At 41.9% G+C, this 14,134-nt stretch overlaps 1 protein-coding gene across 5 annotated transcripts in view; it reads right to left on the bottom strand.

Annotated features, from left to right (window-relative positions):
- The window catches only part of uggt2 (UDP-glucose glycoprotein glucosyltransferase 2), a 32,269-nt gene that overhangs the window by 9,451 nt on the left and 8,684 nt on the right, over positions 1-14,134 (bottom strand). For 2 of the 5 annotated variants that reach the window (XM_068704795.1, XM_068704796.1), the window contains exons 16-33: positions 13,962-14,097; positions 13,556-13,687; positions 13,300-13,464; positions 12,887-13,010; positions 12,701-12,799; positions 11,771-11,865; positions 10,977-11,183; positions 7,966-8,097; positions 7,240-7,370; positions 6,820-6,915; positions 6,497-6,599; positions 5,584-5,663; positions 4,234-4,423; positions 3,947-4,105; positions 3,747-3,832; positions 1,581-1,665; positions 1,333-1,415; positions 1,098-1,178 (exon numbers count right to left, since the gene is read on the bottom strand). In XM_068704795.1, coding sequence (XP_068560896.1) covers positions 1,098-1,178; positions 1,333-1,415; positions 1,581-1,665; positions 3,747-3,832; positions 3,947-4,105; positions 4,234-4,423; positions 5,584-5,663; positions 6,497-6,599; positions 6,820-6,915; positions 7,240-7,370; positions 7,966-8,097; positions 10,977-11,183; positions 11,771-11,865; positions 12,701-12,799; positions 12,887-13,010; positions 13,300-13,464; positions 13,556-13,687; positions 13,962-14,097 — 2,184 coding nt within the window. Of the gene's footprint in view, positions 1-942; positions 967-1,097; positions 1,179-1,332; positions 1,416-1,580; positions 1,666-3,746; positions 3,833-3,946; positions 4,106-4,233; positions 4,424-5,583; positions 5,664-6,496; positions 6,600-6,819; positions 6,916-7,239; positions 7,371-7,965; positions 8,098-10,976; positions 11,184-11,770; positions 11,866-12,700; positions 12,800-12,886; positions 13,011-13,299; positions 13,465-13,555; positions 13,688-13,961; positions 14,098-14,134 lie in introns of all 5 variants that reach the window. The other 3 variants (XM_068704797.1, XM_068704798.1, XM_068704799.1) reach the window with 2 other exon arrangements.

Below are 14,134 nucleotides of genomic sequence, written 5' to 3'. Positions count from 1 at the left end.
GTGTATCAATACTAAAAGGTATCACGGTACCCGTACGTTAAAAACGATACGATTTTGCATATTTTTTAGTATCGATACTTCATTTAAATAGCGCGCGATCAGAACACACTCACTGTTCCGCTCCCTGTCATGTTGCCTGCACGTATTGACTGCAAGGGGGCGGGGCTGCCCAGCGCTCACACACTCAACAAGCAGCGCTCACTCACAGCGAGTGATCGCAGGGGAGACACGGCATCAAGTGCAGAAGCTTTTGCCGACCGTCCTCGGCTTGTTGGAAAAAAAGATGCCAGAAGTGAAATCTGGAAGTACTTTGGCTACATTGCGGACAGTGAAGGAAAGCCCACTGACATACAGAGACCCGTCTGCAAAACTTGTTTCAAAGCCACACAGACCAAGGGAGGCAAGTGGCACCATGTAGTTTTCATTAATATCTTGCAGTAGGCTAATACTAATATTAATGCCATTTGTTAAGTGTTCAAAAAGCTGGGCAGGAACAAGCTGGTAAAAAAGGAAACCATACAGATGTTTTATTTATTACTATTATAGATATACCAGTATCGTATCGCATTTGTGGTATCGTATTGTATTTGTGGTATTGTATCGAATTCTGGTATCGTATCGTAAGTATCAGGTTGTATCATGATATTTATGGCAGGTATCGTATCGAAGTCATAATTTTGGTATCGTGACAACCCTAATTCGGAGTCCTCTTTGTCTGAGACCGAGACATGACTACAGTTTTAAAACACAGTATATGTATGACCACATAAATAAATGAATGAATGCATGAAGATGTGACATCATATTTAAACACAGCGCTACATTATTACCATATCCTGTTAGAATATCTCATTGAGCCTAAAAAAAGCATCCAAAACCACTGCATGCTAATGAAGATGAAGATGTTTTAGGTGTTTGGCGGGTTGCAGCGACACGGCCTACCTTTTCTCAAAAGTGCTCCAAACACTTCACACAGCAGGCATTTAGTGAGGAGACAGGATCACACAGTTAGGAAAATGTTGGGGAAACACACACACACACACACACACACACACACACACACACACACACACACACACACACACACACACACATACCTACAGAAGCACATATTTTTTGCAAGACTAGCTCTTACAGCATAATAATGCAGTCTGGATCGAGGGGAGGAATACGATCTCCTGAAACCACAAACGTGTAATTGATGAACAAGAAGCACATCAGCAAACCCACCAATCAATGAGCTCACAGCTGTTACTGCCAGTGAGCTGAGGGAGGGTTTTAAAACCTCCTTAAACCAATCACATTGTGACTGTATGCGTATCGATTACTCACCTTGCTATAGAGTCCCATATGCCGTTGCTTTCACTGTTTTCACTTAAAAGATCCTCGTTGATCTTCTCCACCTTTTTCTGCACCTACAATGAGGAAGTAGACACAAAACAGTAGTTTTATCAGTGATTTCATTAAAAACTGTACATTTAAACCCAACATCCTCAATTTGTGACCTACTGAAGAGCATTTAACTGTACGCTGAATAATGTCCAGTGCTATGAGAAACACAATACAAAAAACAAACTCACTCTGACTTTGATGATTTTACTGTGGAAACTGTTCAGAACAACAAGGACGTCACCAGCATCTGCAGGGGAATCGGTTCCATCATGCCTGAAAAAGTGGGTCAAGAGTGTGAAAGTGATTACCTAGACTCAAAGAGAGGTACCGATTAGTCTTTACATTAAACCCAGATATAAGACTAAGCTACAGACATTGTGTAGCTGTAAGACAAAATAATGTCTTGTTTTTTTAAAGTATCTTTAGAACAAGAAATCAGTCGTAGATTTCATCCAGCATCTAAAACCAACTGATGCTGATATTTGCTGGCGCATTTTTAAATGTTTCAGAGTGACACAGCTGACCGCCTCCCTTCAGGCCAATCACTGCAGTATGTACATTACTGCAAATATCTATATCACCACTTATTAAAATGCTTGTACATTATTATAAAAGCACTTACAGAACTACTCAACCAATCAGTCTCATATTTCCGTTTTAATAGTGTACTTGGGTGAAACACAATATTTGTGTGAGTGACTTGAGTTTGGTTCACATGTTTTAGCCATGACAGCAGCGCAGGAAGAATACGCAGCATCGGCTCCTTTAGCAGCTAATGGACGGACCACTGACAGACACTGGGCCAGCTGCCACTGATCACAGTGATTACCCTCCATCATCATTAAGAATCACGTACCATTATTTTATCTACTTCCCAGCCATGCTGTATATATACTGGTAGATTTAATGAGAAACTGGGTACAGTATTGATGGCACAACACTGGCCTTTCACTGGAATTGTTTTAGGACTGATTCGCCCAGTGGAGAATGTCTTTCAGGAGGCAGGATCTGCAGGGTCTCATGGTGAAACCCCAAACTTCATGGAAGAGATGAGCAATAGGCTGTGATGCACAGCGAGCCATTATGACCCCAGTGCTTACTAAAGGCAAAAAAACCTGACCTTATCACTATGATAAATGCTCCCTCCTCATTGGGCCCAAAGTGCCGCTTGTGTTTTTGCCCCCCTCTGCTGTCCCTGGTGCAACGTAGCCTTTAGGGCTCGTGTTAGAAAAGCACCAGAGATCAATCTGTATCCCTGCTCTGAGAAGAAGAGAGCTGGTCGTCTCATTCATCGCTGTCAGGGCGAGACGCGGCGGCAGCACCGGCTGGAAGAGGAAAAAAAACGCCGGCTCTGGGAACGGAGAGCGCGGGCACTCCCACTAGACTCTGATCGGCCACCTAACCGGAGCAGAGTGCCGCTAACCACAAGAATAATGACACTGCCAAGGTGAAAAATGACATCACCTCTTAGCTTCACCTGGAGGATTGGGGAATAAATCTTACTTGTCTGATATGATTCCAGAGGAACCGAGGGGCTGCATGTGTCCTAAATCTTATGTGAGGATAGCCAGAGAGGACAATATCTGTGATTGTAGGGACAACTAATACGATGTACTACAGCTGACCATGCAGACTCACATAAATGGTTGGGATTGGAGCCATTATTCCAACTTGTTCGAAAGGGATTCTATATATCTTTGTTATGTTAAGTAGAAATTATTTGATGAGCTCGGAGTTCCTTTGTGAAAAAATAATTTGATTTTGTTTTAGATCAAAGTAGGAAGCACCACAGTACATTTTAATTGAAGTGTAAGTGCAGAATTAAAAAATTGTATTTTGTTTGAAAACGCATCAAAGCAACCAAAGCACAATACTGTTTCTCTTTGTCCGGGGAAATTAGACAACGCCAACGCACTCTGTCTGGTGTACGGAGCCTCTGACACCTACGCCGCCCAAACCGAAACACATTCTGCTGCAGATATTTTGCTGTCTGGGTTGGATGGCATTGCAGGTGACCAGCTGAATCATCCCTCCACTCCGTCTTCTATTTGAGAGCACCCCTCTCCTCCTACTTGTCTCTCTCTCCCCTCTGTAGCAAGCAGAACTCCCTGTACTCATCAAAACCTTGAACTGCTACAGTGTCAGCAGCTCTCCATGTTACCATAGTGATGGGTTTCACAGCTACCGGTGTGAAACGGAGAGGTAGCAGAAAACAACCTTCATCCTGAGCTACCAGTGAAAACGCCTAATTAGCATCATTACCTTTAAAAAGATATTAATGTCTATAAGGAGTGAGTTGGGAAATGACAACAATGGCATTAAAAATGGCCTGTAGACGAATGGAGAATACTCACGTGAGAACCTGATAGATCTCCTCCGATCTGCCTTTACGTAATTTTAGGATCCAGGCACCAGGATTGGCTTTCAGCTGGAAATATCCCTGTTGTGGTGGAAACAGCAGGAGTCTGAGTGTTTACTGTAAGCCTTAAATTCACACTACCCTGGCACCAGTACAAAAAACACTAGTAGCTCTAGTATTAATAAAGCTGCTGACCAGGTTAGCCATGACGATGGTGTCGTACATGAGCGGGTCCCGACTCATGCCCAGGGTGAACTGCAGTCCCCGGGGAGGCTGGCCTGTTGACAGGTCAAAGCAGTGGCCCTCCAGCAGAAGGTGCTCCAGCTCATACTCTGCTGTCACAATCCCGCTCACCTGGAGCGAAACCACACATTAGAGTGGACACAAAACACAGGGGAGGGATCGGTGGAATGCGTCACAGCCCTAATTAAGAGAGGAGCATGATTAAGACCACTAGTAGCAAGGAGTAAGAGGCGAGATACCTCCTGCAGGTGGATGTTATCCAAGTCGTGTGGGCTGCGGACAGCCTGCACCATCCAGCTCTCTGGTGTGATCATAATGAGGGTGAGAAGAGGAGATTCTGGGAGCTCCATGAACCGGGCGACTGGTCCCGGAGACACTGTGTCGTTGGCCAAGAAATTCACATCGGACTCCAATACGAAGCGGTAAAAGCTGGGAAGACAAACAAACGGGAATAATCACAATGTGTGTGCTTGCACTACAAATTAATACAATAGAAAAGATAATTTTTTAAGCCGTGAGGTGGTGGATATCCTGCAGTACTTTTTGCCACTGGAGTCAACAATTCCATCCAACAAGCGCAGTCCTCCTTAGCAATCACTAAAATGATGACATGTTGTGCAATAGTCTCCTTTCTAGGACAGGAGGAGATGGGCTCTGTTGTGACAGCTGGGTATATACAATCTCCTCAAAGTAAAGAATCTAATACCATTACTGCCAGTGTTCCTGCTAGGCCAATAATAGAAATATGTGTGCTGGTCTGTGCACCAGAAATGTCCCCGTTCTTTTGGTGTCACAGACCTAATTGCTTTTCTTAAGTGTGCCTGTTGACACCGAGGAGTCATAATAGGACGTACAAATAAATTGAAATTAAGAATCAAAAAGACACTTAAAACAGCCATAAACCAACCTCCACAAGGAGGGATTGTAATTACCTGTAAACTCAAATCTCACATTCATGGGCAACTTTATTGCCTTGGTACAAGCCCAGTAAAGAAGAAAAAAAGCATTATAAAGAAAGCAAGGTTGAATATCCTGTATGCTGGCATCCTTATTTGTACTCAAATAAGGATTTTTAAGACCACCTGTTTCTAAAGCATTTAAAAGCGAATTTGCCTTCCTTGTATAATCCCTAGACATGTAAAGAGCTCCACTTTTCAGAACTGGAGGTTGCCGCCAACCTCAAAGTGAGGGTAAACTTCCTGGAAATGTTCTGTCGTACCAACACTACAGTTGACTCAACCCATTATGGAACAAATACAAAAAGAAAACATCCCAAATGACATAATGATAATGAATTCACTCAGTGGTGTGAATGTTAATGGGCAATTTAAACCTTTCATTTGTTGTGTTTATTAATCTTTTTTTCCTCTACGTCTTGAACCGCAACAATGCAAGCTGTAAGCAATTTGCCTAGAGATGTAAGGGGAGGCCCAAAGCAATAAGGTGGTGTTATTAAGCAGATTGCATCTGTGCAGTATAATCTTACAAAGGGAAAAGAGCACGGCAGAGAAGCTAAGTCTGCAGCGGTCGGAGGATACACAAACAAAGCAAAACAGGAAAATTTAATTACTGCTGGAGCGGGAGCTTACCTCTTGAGGGGCATCTCGGACAACTTGGCCCTGCAATTCATAAACACCTGCAGTCTCACATTGACCACTTGACTGAGCACCTGCAGGAGTCGCAGAGGAAGAGACCCAGTTATAGAAAACAGGCGCAAAGTAGAGCCCAGCAGAGACAGACAAGACTCACGAGAGCCTTCCACTGAACAAAAGGACTGAAGGCAGCTCATAGTTTGTCTGTTACTCTTATCTTATCAAGTGACAAAGCACATTCATCTGTAAAGCACTTTGAATCGCATTCCATTTGTTTTAAAAGGTGCTACAAAAGTAAAACTTGATTGATTGATATATCCTTACACAACATTGTTCGTGATGTAATAGTGGCCAAAAAACAATAAGCCAGTGGTAATGACCACATTGCCTTCCTTAAAATCAGCTGTGATGCTGTCATTATAATTTCTACCGCATACTACAGTACACTATTGAAAAAGTGTACACTGAAAACAACAGCTACTGAAGGTGGCTGTCTGACTGGCCGGCTGCAAAGGCATGGTGAGTCATATCTTCATATTCAAGTCAAACTCTTCACCACAGCAAGCCTCCTGCAAGATGCAGCAGCCAGTAAAAGTTAGCCCACTAAGGAAACTCTTTCTAAATAACCTCAAATAAATAAGCATACTTTAAGCTCACGAAAACTTGCACTTAATCTATTTTTCTGATAAATTTGACTCACTCAATAAATGCTTTTAAGATATTGGAAATATCTTGGATATCTTTCATCATAAACTATGCGCATTAAAAACAATATAACCATGAAAATGTGACCATAGCATCATGTGAGGATAGAACTATCTGGAAGGTTTTGTGTTTCTGTACTCTTTCTTTCAGTGATTTGAAAGTGTCCCTGTTGTATTAGTAGTGGATGGAGAAGAACACAGCTCACGATCAGTAGAGGGGACATCTTCTGAGCCTCCCTAGTGAGCGGGTCAACGACGGCCACGACGTCATAGAAAACCTCGTTTTCACGTGGGGAGAGACGGAGCACACTGAGGAGGACGACAGCACACCGAAGCACAGTCAGCAACACAAGGTTACACAACCCTTATTCAGCAGAACTGCAAATCAAAAGATTTGCAGTTCTGCACTGCTCGACATTGATGGTGGAGCAAATTTTCACATCTATTATAACAAAATGAAAAGTAAACAGTTGTCTTTGAAACGGGGGAGCCAATAGGAGAGTAAACAAGAGGAAAGAACGCGGCCCACCTGTGGCTGTCTTTGACAAAGTGGAAATCCCTCCTGACCTCTCCTTTGGGGGCTGCAGTGAGGAGGGCATCAACTTTCATGACTAAGTCACTGGCGCTAAGGGGAAAAGAGGCGTGGCCGGGTCAGTCCATCAGTTATTAATGCTGCGTATTGGGAGAGATGTCAAACGGAGGAGCTAACTTAAAGTGATGTCAAGCTGTTAACAGGGTAGCCTCATAAATCAATTAAGGTTACTGGAACTAGAAACTAGGAAAATATGAGAATATGAACAAGACGGACTTGTCACAAAGAGGAAAGTGTAAACATGTTATAACAACTTTTGTCATTATTTAATCAGGGCTGGCTAATGAGGTTTATCAGAGACAGTTAAAGAAAGAGGGAGTTTCTCTCACACATAAAGAGAGAAATATACAAACATACTGCTTTGCCTTCATCCCCATCAGTTTAACTTTGGCTTTGACGTTCTCTGCAGAACCGCTCAGTGTAATCTTCTCCAGCAGCTGGAAATCCTCCACAGTGAATTCTTCCTGCTCTTCGAATGGACCGAGGATCTAAAATAAAGACAATAAATGCAGTCAGAACACGACTGTTCCAATTCTAATCTCAGCATGTATTACATTGTTTACTACTTGTGTCAAATGCTATGTGATTGTAACACAGTGTTTTATTCACTTTAAGTCATGGTTTTCTTTGACGGGGGCCTGTGTGTTTTCCCCCCTTTCTATTTTGGGAGTCTTGCCACTGCAGCAGAGGGATGTAAAATTATATTAATTGTTACTGCCATCTCAGAGGCTGGCCTCTTCATCCGTGGCTGTCAGCATCACTGCTGCTGAGACATCATTCATCAGCTCTGTACACACAGACAGACACTCCCACAGACACACACGACCAGTGCAGTTTGTGCCACCTGTGACCTTTAAGAAACATTCATGCTGATTTGGAGGTACAAAGGGAGCTCTCTGAAAACACAAGAGGGAAAATCCTCTTAAGTGCAGCGGCTTAGAGGAGCCTTCTCCACCGTGCCAAACTAAAGCAGCAACATTTAACCAAGGCGTTACCTTTCTGACAACATATCGTGGTCAGTTCTAACTTTTTATGCAGATATTTATGGATCAATAGTCTGAAACAACGTTGAAGCCCACTTACCCTGCCGTTGCTGATCACTGCCTGCTGTCCAGGACTCAGTTTCAGGACATCTCGACAAAACAGCTGCTGACTACGAATGAAATCCACTTCCAGGGTGTTGTACTTTTTCTCAAAGGCATCTCTGTCCATGCCCTGGAAGCAAATAACACACGTTTGTTTAGGATGTTGGCTAAATTGATTGCATTGTTGGCTCATATTTGAATTTGTGCTGTACAGCAAGATCCAATAGACCTTTCTCCCTTTACAGCCTGTCTAAAACAAAAATCTGAGTGATGCATTGCTGTAAGGAATGATGTATACGAGGCAAACAAATTATACACAACATCATTGACGCCTTGCATCAGCGCAATCACTGCAGTTCTCAAACATGAAATATTTCAGCCAGAGGACCGAGCTGTCAGAAATGCACGTGTGGAAATGAGATTAATCAATTTGTAATTAATACACCAAACTCTTAATTAAGCCTTGACTATTTTTGTCTATAACAAATTAGGTGTGGGAGTGTGGAGAGTTTGTGGAGTCAGGTTATTAGTTTCTCCAACATCTCTCCTCAGGAGAACAGGTGGAATAGCAATAATGTCAGCACAATCCAGTCAGCAAGTCTGTCTGGCAGCCAATAATAAACTCATATCCCTCGACTCTGGGTCTCAACTCACACAGCCCCCTCTTACCCATCTTCCCGTTGCTATTTCCAGCCCCTTCTCTCACCGTTGTTTAAGGTTGGCATAATTGAAGGGCAGTTTGTTACGGTTCGCCAGTCCCAAATGGAACCGGTGCTGTATGACTTATTCCTGACGGAAGAGACGGGAGCTCTCCCCGTCAGCTAATTTGTTGATTAGTGCCTGAGAATTTGTTTTCTTTGTGTGCAATGCTGAGTGGGCGGATACGGCACACTACAGGATGGAGAACGCTAGTTGGCCGCACACTGCTTACAGAAGCAGAGTGATGGTCAGGCTTGGCTGAACACATGTGGCTTTTACACAGCCATGAACGGTGAAGCAAGCAGCTTGACTATATATCGGGTCCTGGAGACCAGGTATCCACCAACTCTTTTAAGTTAAAGATTCAGCGTGTGGAGCCCGCCTGCTGCTGGCCTCTGTGACGGATCAAGTGGAACTGACAAGTGAGTAGGCCGCTTGCCTTGGCATCCACAGGCTGTGGAGCATCACGCAAGCTCAGAATCTATTCTGTTTGTTGATGTTCAGGAGGGGGAACAAGAAGATAGGCTCATCAATCACCGTTTTTCCCCGACTCTGCACTTGAATCAAAAAAGCGGGGACAGACAGATCTTCGCGAATGGTTATATCCAAGTTTTTTGCCATTATGTTCATCAAATCTGTCTAAAAAGTTGTCAATTATATCAATGTTATACACTTTTCACTGACACAATCAAAGGAAACAACTTAAAAATAAATAAAAAAAATCAAACCCCAAACAATGTATTTCTTACTTTTAACACAATGACACTCATTCTGTAGACCTGCATATCTTTTAGGGTTGGATGATATGACGCTGTATACCATAAGACAAAATAAATTGGTACTAGCTGTAAGCTTTTGACATACTGTTTTTATTTAGGTAGCTATCCCTTTAATATCTCTGGTTGTATTAGTCCATGGCAGGCAGTGTTGCAAATCAGCGAGGAGGACTGTTTTATGGTAGTATTGGATTTATAGGATTTTGCAGCAGTGTGATGAAGTACCTCAGGTACTGTACTATACAGGTTCAGCTGAAAACAGATATTTCCATCAGTTTGTTTTATGTTTAAATAATTCATCAATTGATTACAGAAGATGAACTATTCCACAATATACATTAATATTGAAACATAAAATTACCATGACCCCTAATTTCTTTAAATAGCTGTCATGGAATCTCACTTGTTAGAGTTTTTGTGTCACACAAACTATACTTTTGAGTTGCTCATATGTTCATACTTTGCTGGCCGTGGGTGTTCTGCCACGTTCCTGTCAGAATGTCAGAATAAACAAGATATGGGATTTATTCACCACCTCAGCTCAGAGGCATTCATGTGTTTAACACAGCAGATAAATACACTGTAATTCTCTAATCAGCTTTGACCGCTTGCATCAAAGAATGTCTCCGCTGAAAGGAGTCAACACATGCATGAAACAAATTGTGGTGGCAGGTAGGCGATATCTCATATCTGACTTATTATGATGAGCATGTAAACCGTTTCTTTCTTTCAGTCACACATGCTATTAAAAAAAAGCTAATATCATCTTGGTTAGGCTACTCTCTTATTAGTTTGCATAGGTTCAAATAACATGACACCACTGCCTGCTCATGGCTCAGAGCATGAATAACTTAAAAAAAGGCTAAGTAAGTCTCACTGCAGTGTAATTGTTATTGATGTTATTGAAAGTCTTTGTGTGACATGTGATGGCCATGCTTAAATGATTTTTGGGGTTTGACATTTGTTGCTTACCAAATATCTCATTATTGATATAAAAGTATATCAATATGATACCATTGTGATACTATAGTAGAGATGACTATTGGTGCTTTGAGAACATATTCAAACATAAGGTTATTGGAAGAAATTAAACTATAAGTAATACTAATATCGATATGATGGACAATCAGAAACTGTTCATTTCACTCACATTCCACATTTTGAGTTTTGGTACCAATACCAAAACAATGCTTTTTGAAATACTTACTTTGTCTTTATTTGACCAGACATTTGATGCCACTTTTCAGTTAATACTCGGTGCAACTAGCACAGTGGTCAGTATCACAGAGGTATTAAGGTTGTATAACCGTTATGTAGCCTTGAAGACAGGCAAACATATATGTCATAATACAATAATGACTAGACCTCATCTAGTGTCATATCACAATATAATCAACAAATCAATATACTGCAAAGCTGTACCTTAAACACAGGACACACACCACGTTGATGTAATGTCAGAAAAATACAGAATCTAAATGCCTTCCATTTGCTTGAAACATAAAAAAGCTGCATTCCTTAATCGCTCCTTTACCTGCATCAGTAAGTCCTTCATCTTGGTCCCCTTCTGGAGGAGCTGGCTACTCTCCTCTCTCAGGAGTTTTTGCACAAACTCGGCTGCAGCCTTATTCTTCTGGGTGAGGAGCGAGGCCCAGATAGCCCTGTACAGCACAGTGTTATCTTCGCTTGGCTTTCCGCTGGGGTTATCTATCACCCCCACACGCACTCCGGGGCTGGCCTTCTGCTTCCACACACACACACACACACACACACACACACACACACACACACACACACACACACACACACACAGCAATGATATAATTCACACTAATATCACACAGTCCCATATTTCCACAGACCGCAGGTGTCACTCACAGAGAGGAGAGTGTTGATTGCTTAAAAGTAACAGGAAAGGTTTTTCCTTTTCTGCTTATTCTACCAGCAATTCATCTTTTTTTATGACATAAAAAAATGCCTGCCTGCTGCATCACACTTAATTCATCTGTAGTGTATTAAAAGTGAATATTTCATTTTAGAGGCATCTGTGTAGATGCATTTTGGGAGTGGCATACATGCAGAGAATTCATTATAATAATATTAAATTTGCTTATTTTTTGGTCATACGGACCTGCTCTAATCAGAAAAACAGTATCTTAATGTACTTCATCTATTCTGCCCTGATGTGATAGATAGATGTACAGCTTTGTAGCTGCAGTAACACCAGCTGCAAGATTTGTGTCAAAGACAGGCAAACATGAAAAATGTTATTGATCGAGTGAACATTCATTCCCCATAAGAAAGTAGGACAGAGTAGATGATACTCACCACACGTTTCAGAGCACTGAGTAACAGTTTTCTTCCCGAGACCTTCTCAAAATCTCCGGCTATCCACACGGTCACGGCACTCATCCCATCCTCATCTAAGGTAGAAGAGCAATGACTCTGTTGTACTCTAAACTCTACACGCATGTCTATTTCAATTTTGAGCGTTAAAATACATTATGGCCAGTCCGCCCCGCCTCCAGCTGCAGTGTCCTGCCAATAAACTGTTAAAGTACCAGTGGAGGGCAAATGTATTTTTTGAGTAGTTTTCTATCTCAAAAAATCTCAACCTAAATTATTTACGTGGCACTTAGTAAGAGCTGCTAATCCTTTAAAGGGCGATGATAATCGGATGAAAGTGAGAAGTAAAAGTAGGTATAGCTGGTACATTGAAGTTTAGTTTGTGTGTAAGAAGTGAGAGAGACTGAGACATCTGGCACAGAGCTCAGTGTATTAATCGAGAATTTGGTCACCTGTCATGGTTACATACCCCCCCACCCCCAGTCAGTCAGTCAGTCAGTCAACTAGTCCAGCCTCCTCAGCCTCATTGAGACAGCTACACTCCAGGCCTGAGCAGCCAAATGCAGCTCTGACGACCATTTAGACTGTTGGCCGAAAGCCAGTCAGCAGATCCAGCAATTATCTTGCTGGAGGCGCAGCCTGTCTGCTTTAACAAAGGTCAATTTCACACTTTCGTAGATCAGTAAAGCAGTGTAGGATTGATTCTGTTCAGATACTGCTCATCTGACAGATTTTCAACAAGTAAATGCAGAATGGTAGTTCCAGTTGTACATGACAAAATGCAAATGCTTGAATAAGTGATTCAGATTGTGGCAAGTCATTATGTTACTGAAAATTAAATGGTGGGTTTTCATCTGAAATTGTGTTGTTGAGGAAACCAAAGGCATATATTAATAATAAGTGATATCTTACCAGTATTTGTAAAGTACTTCATTCTCTTCGCCATCACAGCTGTTTTGTCTCTGGAGTCAAAGTATGAAAACATAGTTGTGTCCTCCCAATCATCTACAACTGCAAAGCGAGAAAGATGAAATAAATATGAGGAATATAGACAGTGAATCACTAATGTTTAAGTTTAAGATGAGCAGCACGGGTCACCTGGTTTGGCAGTGAAGTCGAGGTACTTCCGGTCAGTGCTTAGAATAAGAGGATTCATCCTGGGAACCACATTTGCCTGCTCCATGAGATAGTCCACCACATTTGAGCCCTCAGTCAACTGACCCTGTAGGCAAAGGATAAAACAGATGAGGGTAAGTCCATAAGGAAACTCTGGATTTAAACATATACTCTGCTTTTGCAATAAACCTAATATCAAGCTTATCACAACCTCAGGCTAGTATGTGAGATAGTCCTTGTATGAATACTAAAAAGCATGGATGAACTGCAGTTGGTATAATTATCTACGGTTTCTGTGTATATGTATATATACTAATCTAAGGGTTCTACTCCTGGTAAAAAAAAGGGGTCGATTGGTGAGGTTGAATATGAAGCATGAGTGTCTTATGTCGTACCATAAAGACAGCTCTCTGGAAGGTGGTGGTGGTGTCCATTATGCGCTGCAGGATGATGGTTTCCAGCTCGTCTGGGTCCATCTCATCAGGGCTCAGAGGGACTCCATTAAATAAAGCCAGTGGTAAGGCACCAAGGCCACTCTTTTTGTAGAACAGGGCACCGTCCTGGAACACACAAAATAAAAAAAATAAAAAATCTTTTCAAGTAATTATTTTAACTTCCGATAAACAGAAAGAAGCTATTTTCTTTTCTTACCTTTCTTTTGTCATCATACTCAGATTCTACGCCAAGAATCCTTTCAGCATTGGCTTTAGGGAATTTTCTCTTCAGGTAAGCAGATATTGCATCAACAGACAGCGTCTCCCCTGCATCTACTTTGTTGTACATCTGCAACAGAGAAGTCAGATCAGATTTGATCACCGTCTTCAGATCTCTGCGACTGTCAATAATTCCCAAGTCTGTTTGAAAAAGCTGATACCAGAGGCAAAATCACAGCAACTCATGTAGTTCAATAATGCCTCAAACCATGGGAACACGAGGCACAATGAAAGACCTGACTTCTGAGGCACGAATAGATATGAGCTGGCGAGGAGTGTGCTTTAGTTATTCTTAAAGAAGTGCTTTCTAAAACAACAGAGATTTATGAATGTAATATACTTACTGAGACAATGGACATCAGAGCCTGGGATAAATCATACTCGTCTGCAATGTAATTCAGAAGTCTGAAAAATCCAACCCCTGCGTCTGAGGAGCCATCAATCTCATCTTTGGTGTTGACAACAAACACAAAGCCAATTCTATAGAAAGGGGGCAAAAACGAGTATTCAATTTGCA

Source organism: Cebidichthys violaceus, unplaced genomic scaffold (assembly GCF_023349555.1).
Source record: "Cebidichthys violaceus isolate CVI_PGR_0920_01 unplaced genomic scaffold, fCebVio1.0.p SCAF_11, whole genome shotgun sequence".
NCBI classification, from domain to species: Eukaryota; Metazoa; Chordata; class Actinopteri; order Perciformes; family Stichaeidae; genus Cebidichthys; species Cebidichthys violaceus.
The sequence above is the reverse complement of the archived record's forward strand: the minus strand, read 5'-3'. Positions and strand labels throughout refer to the sequence as shown.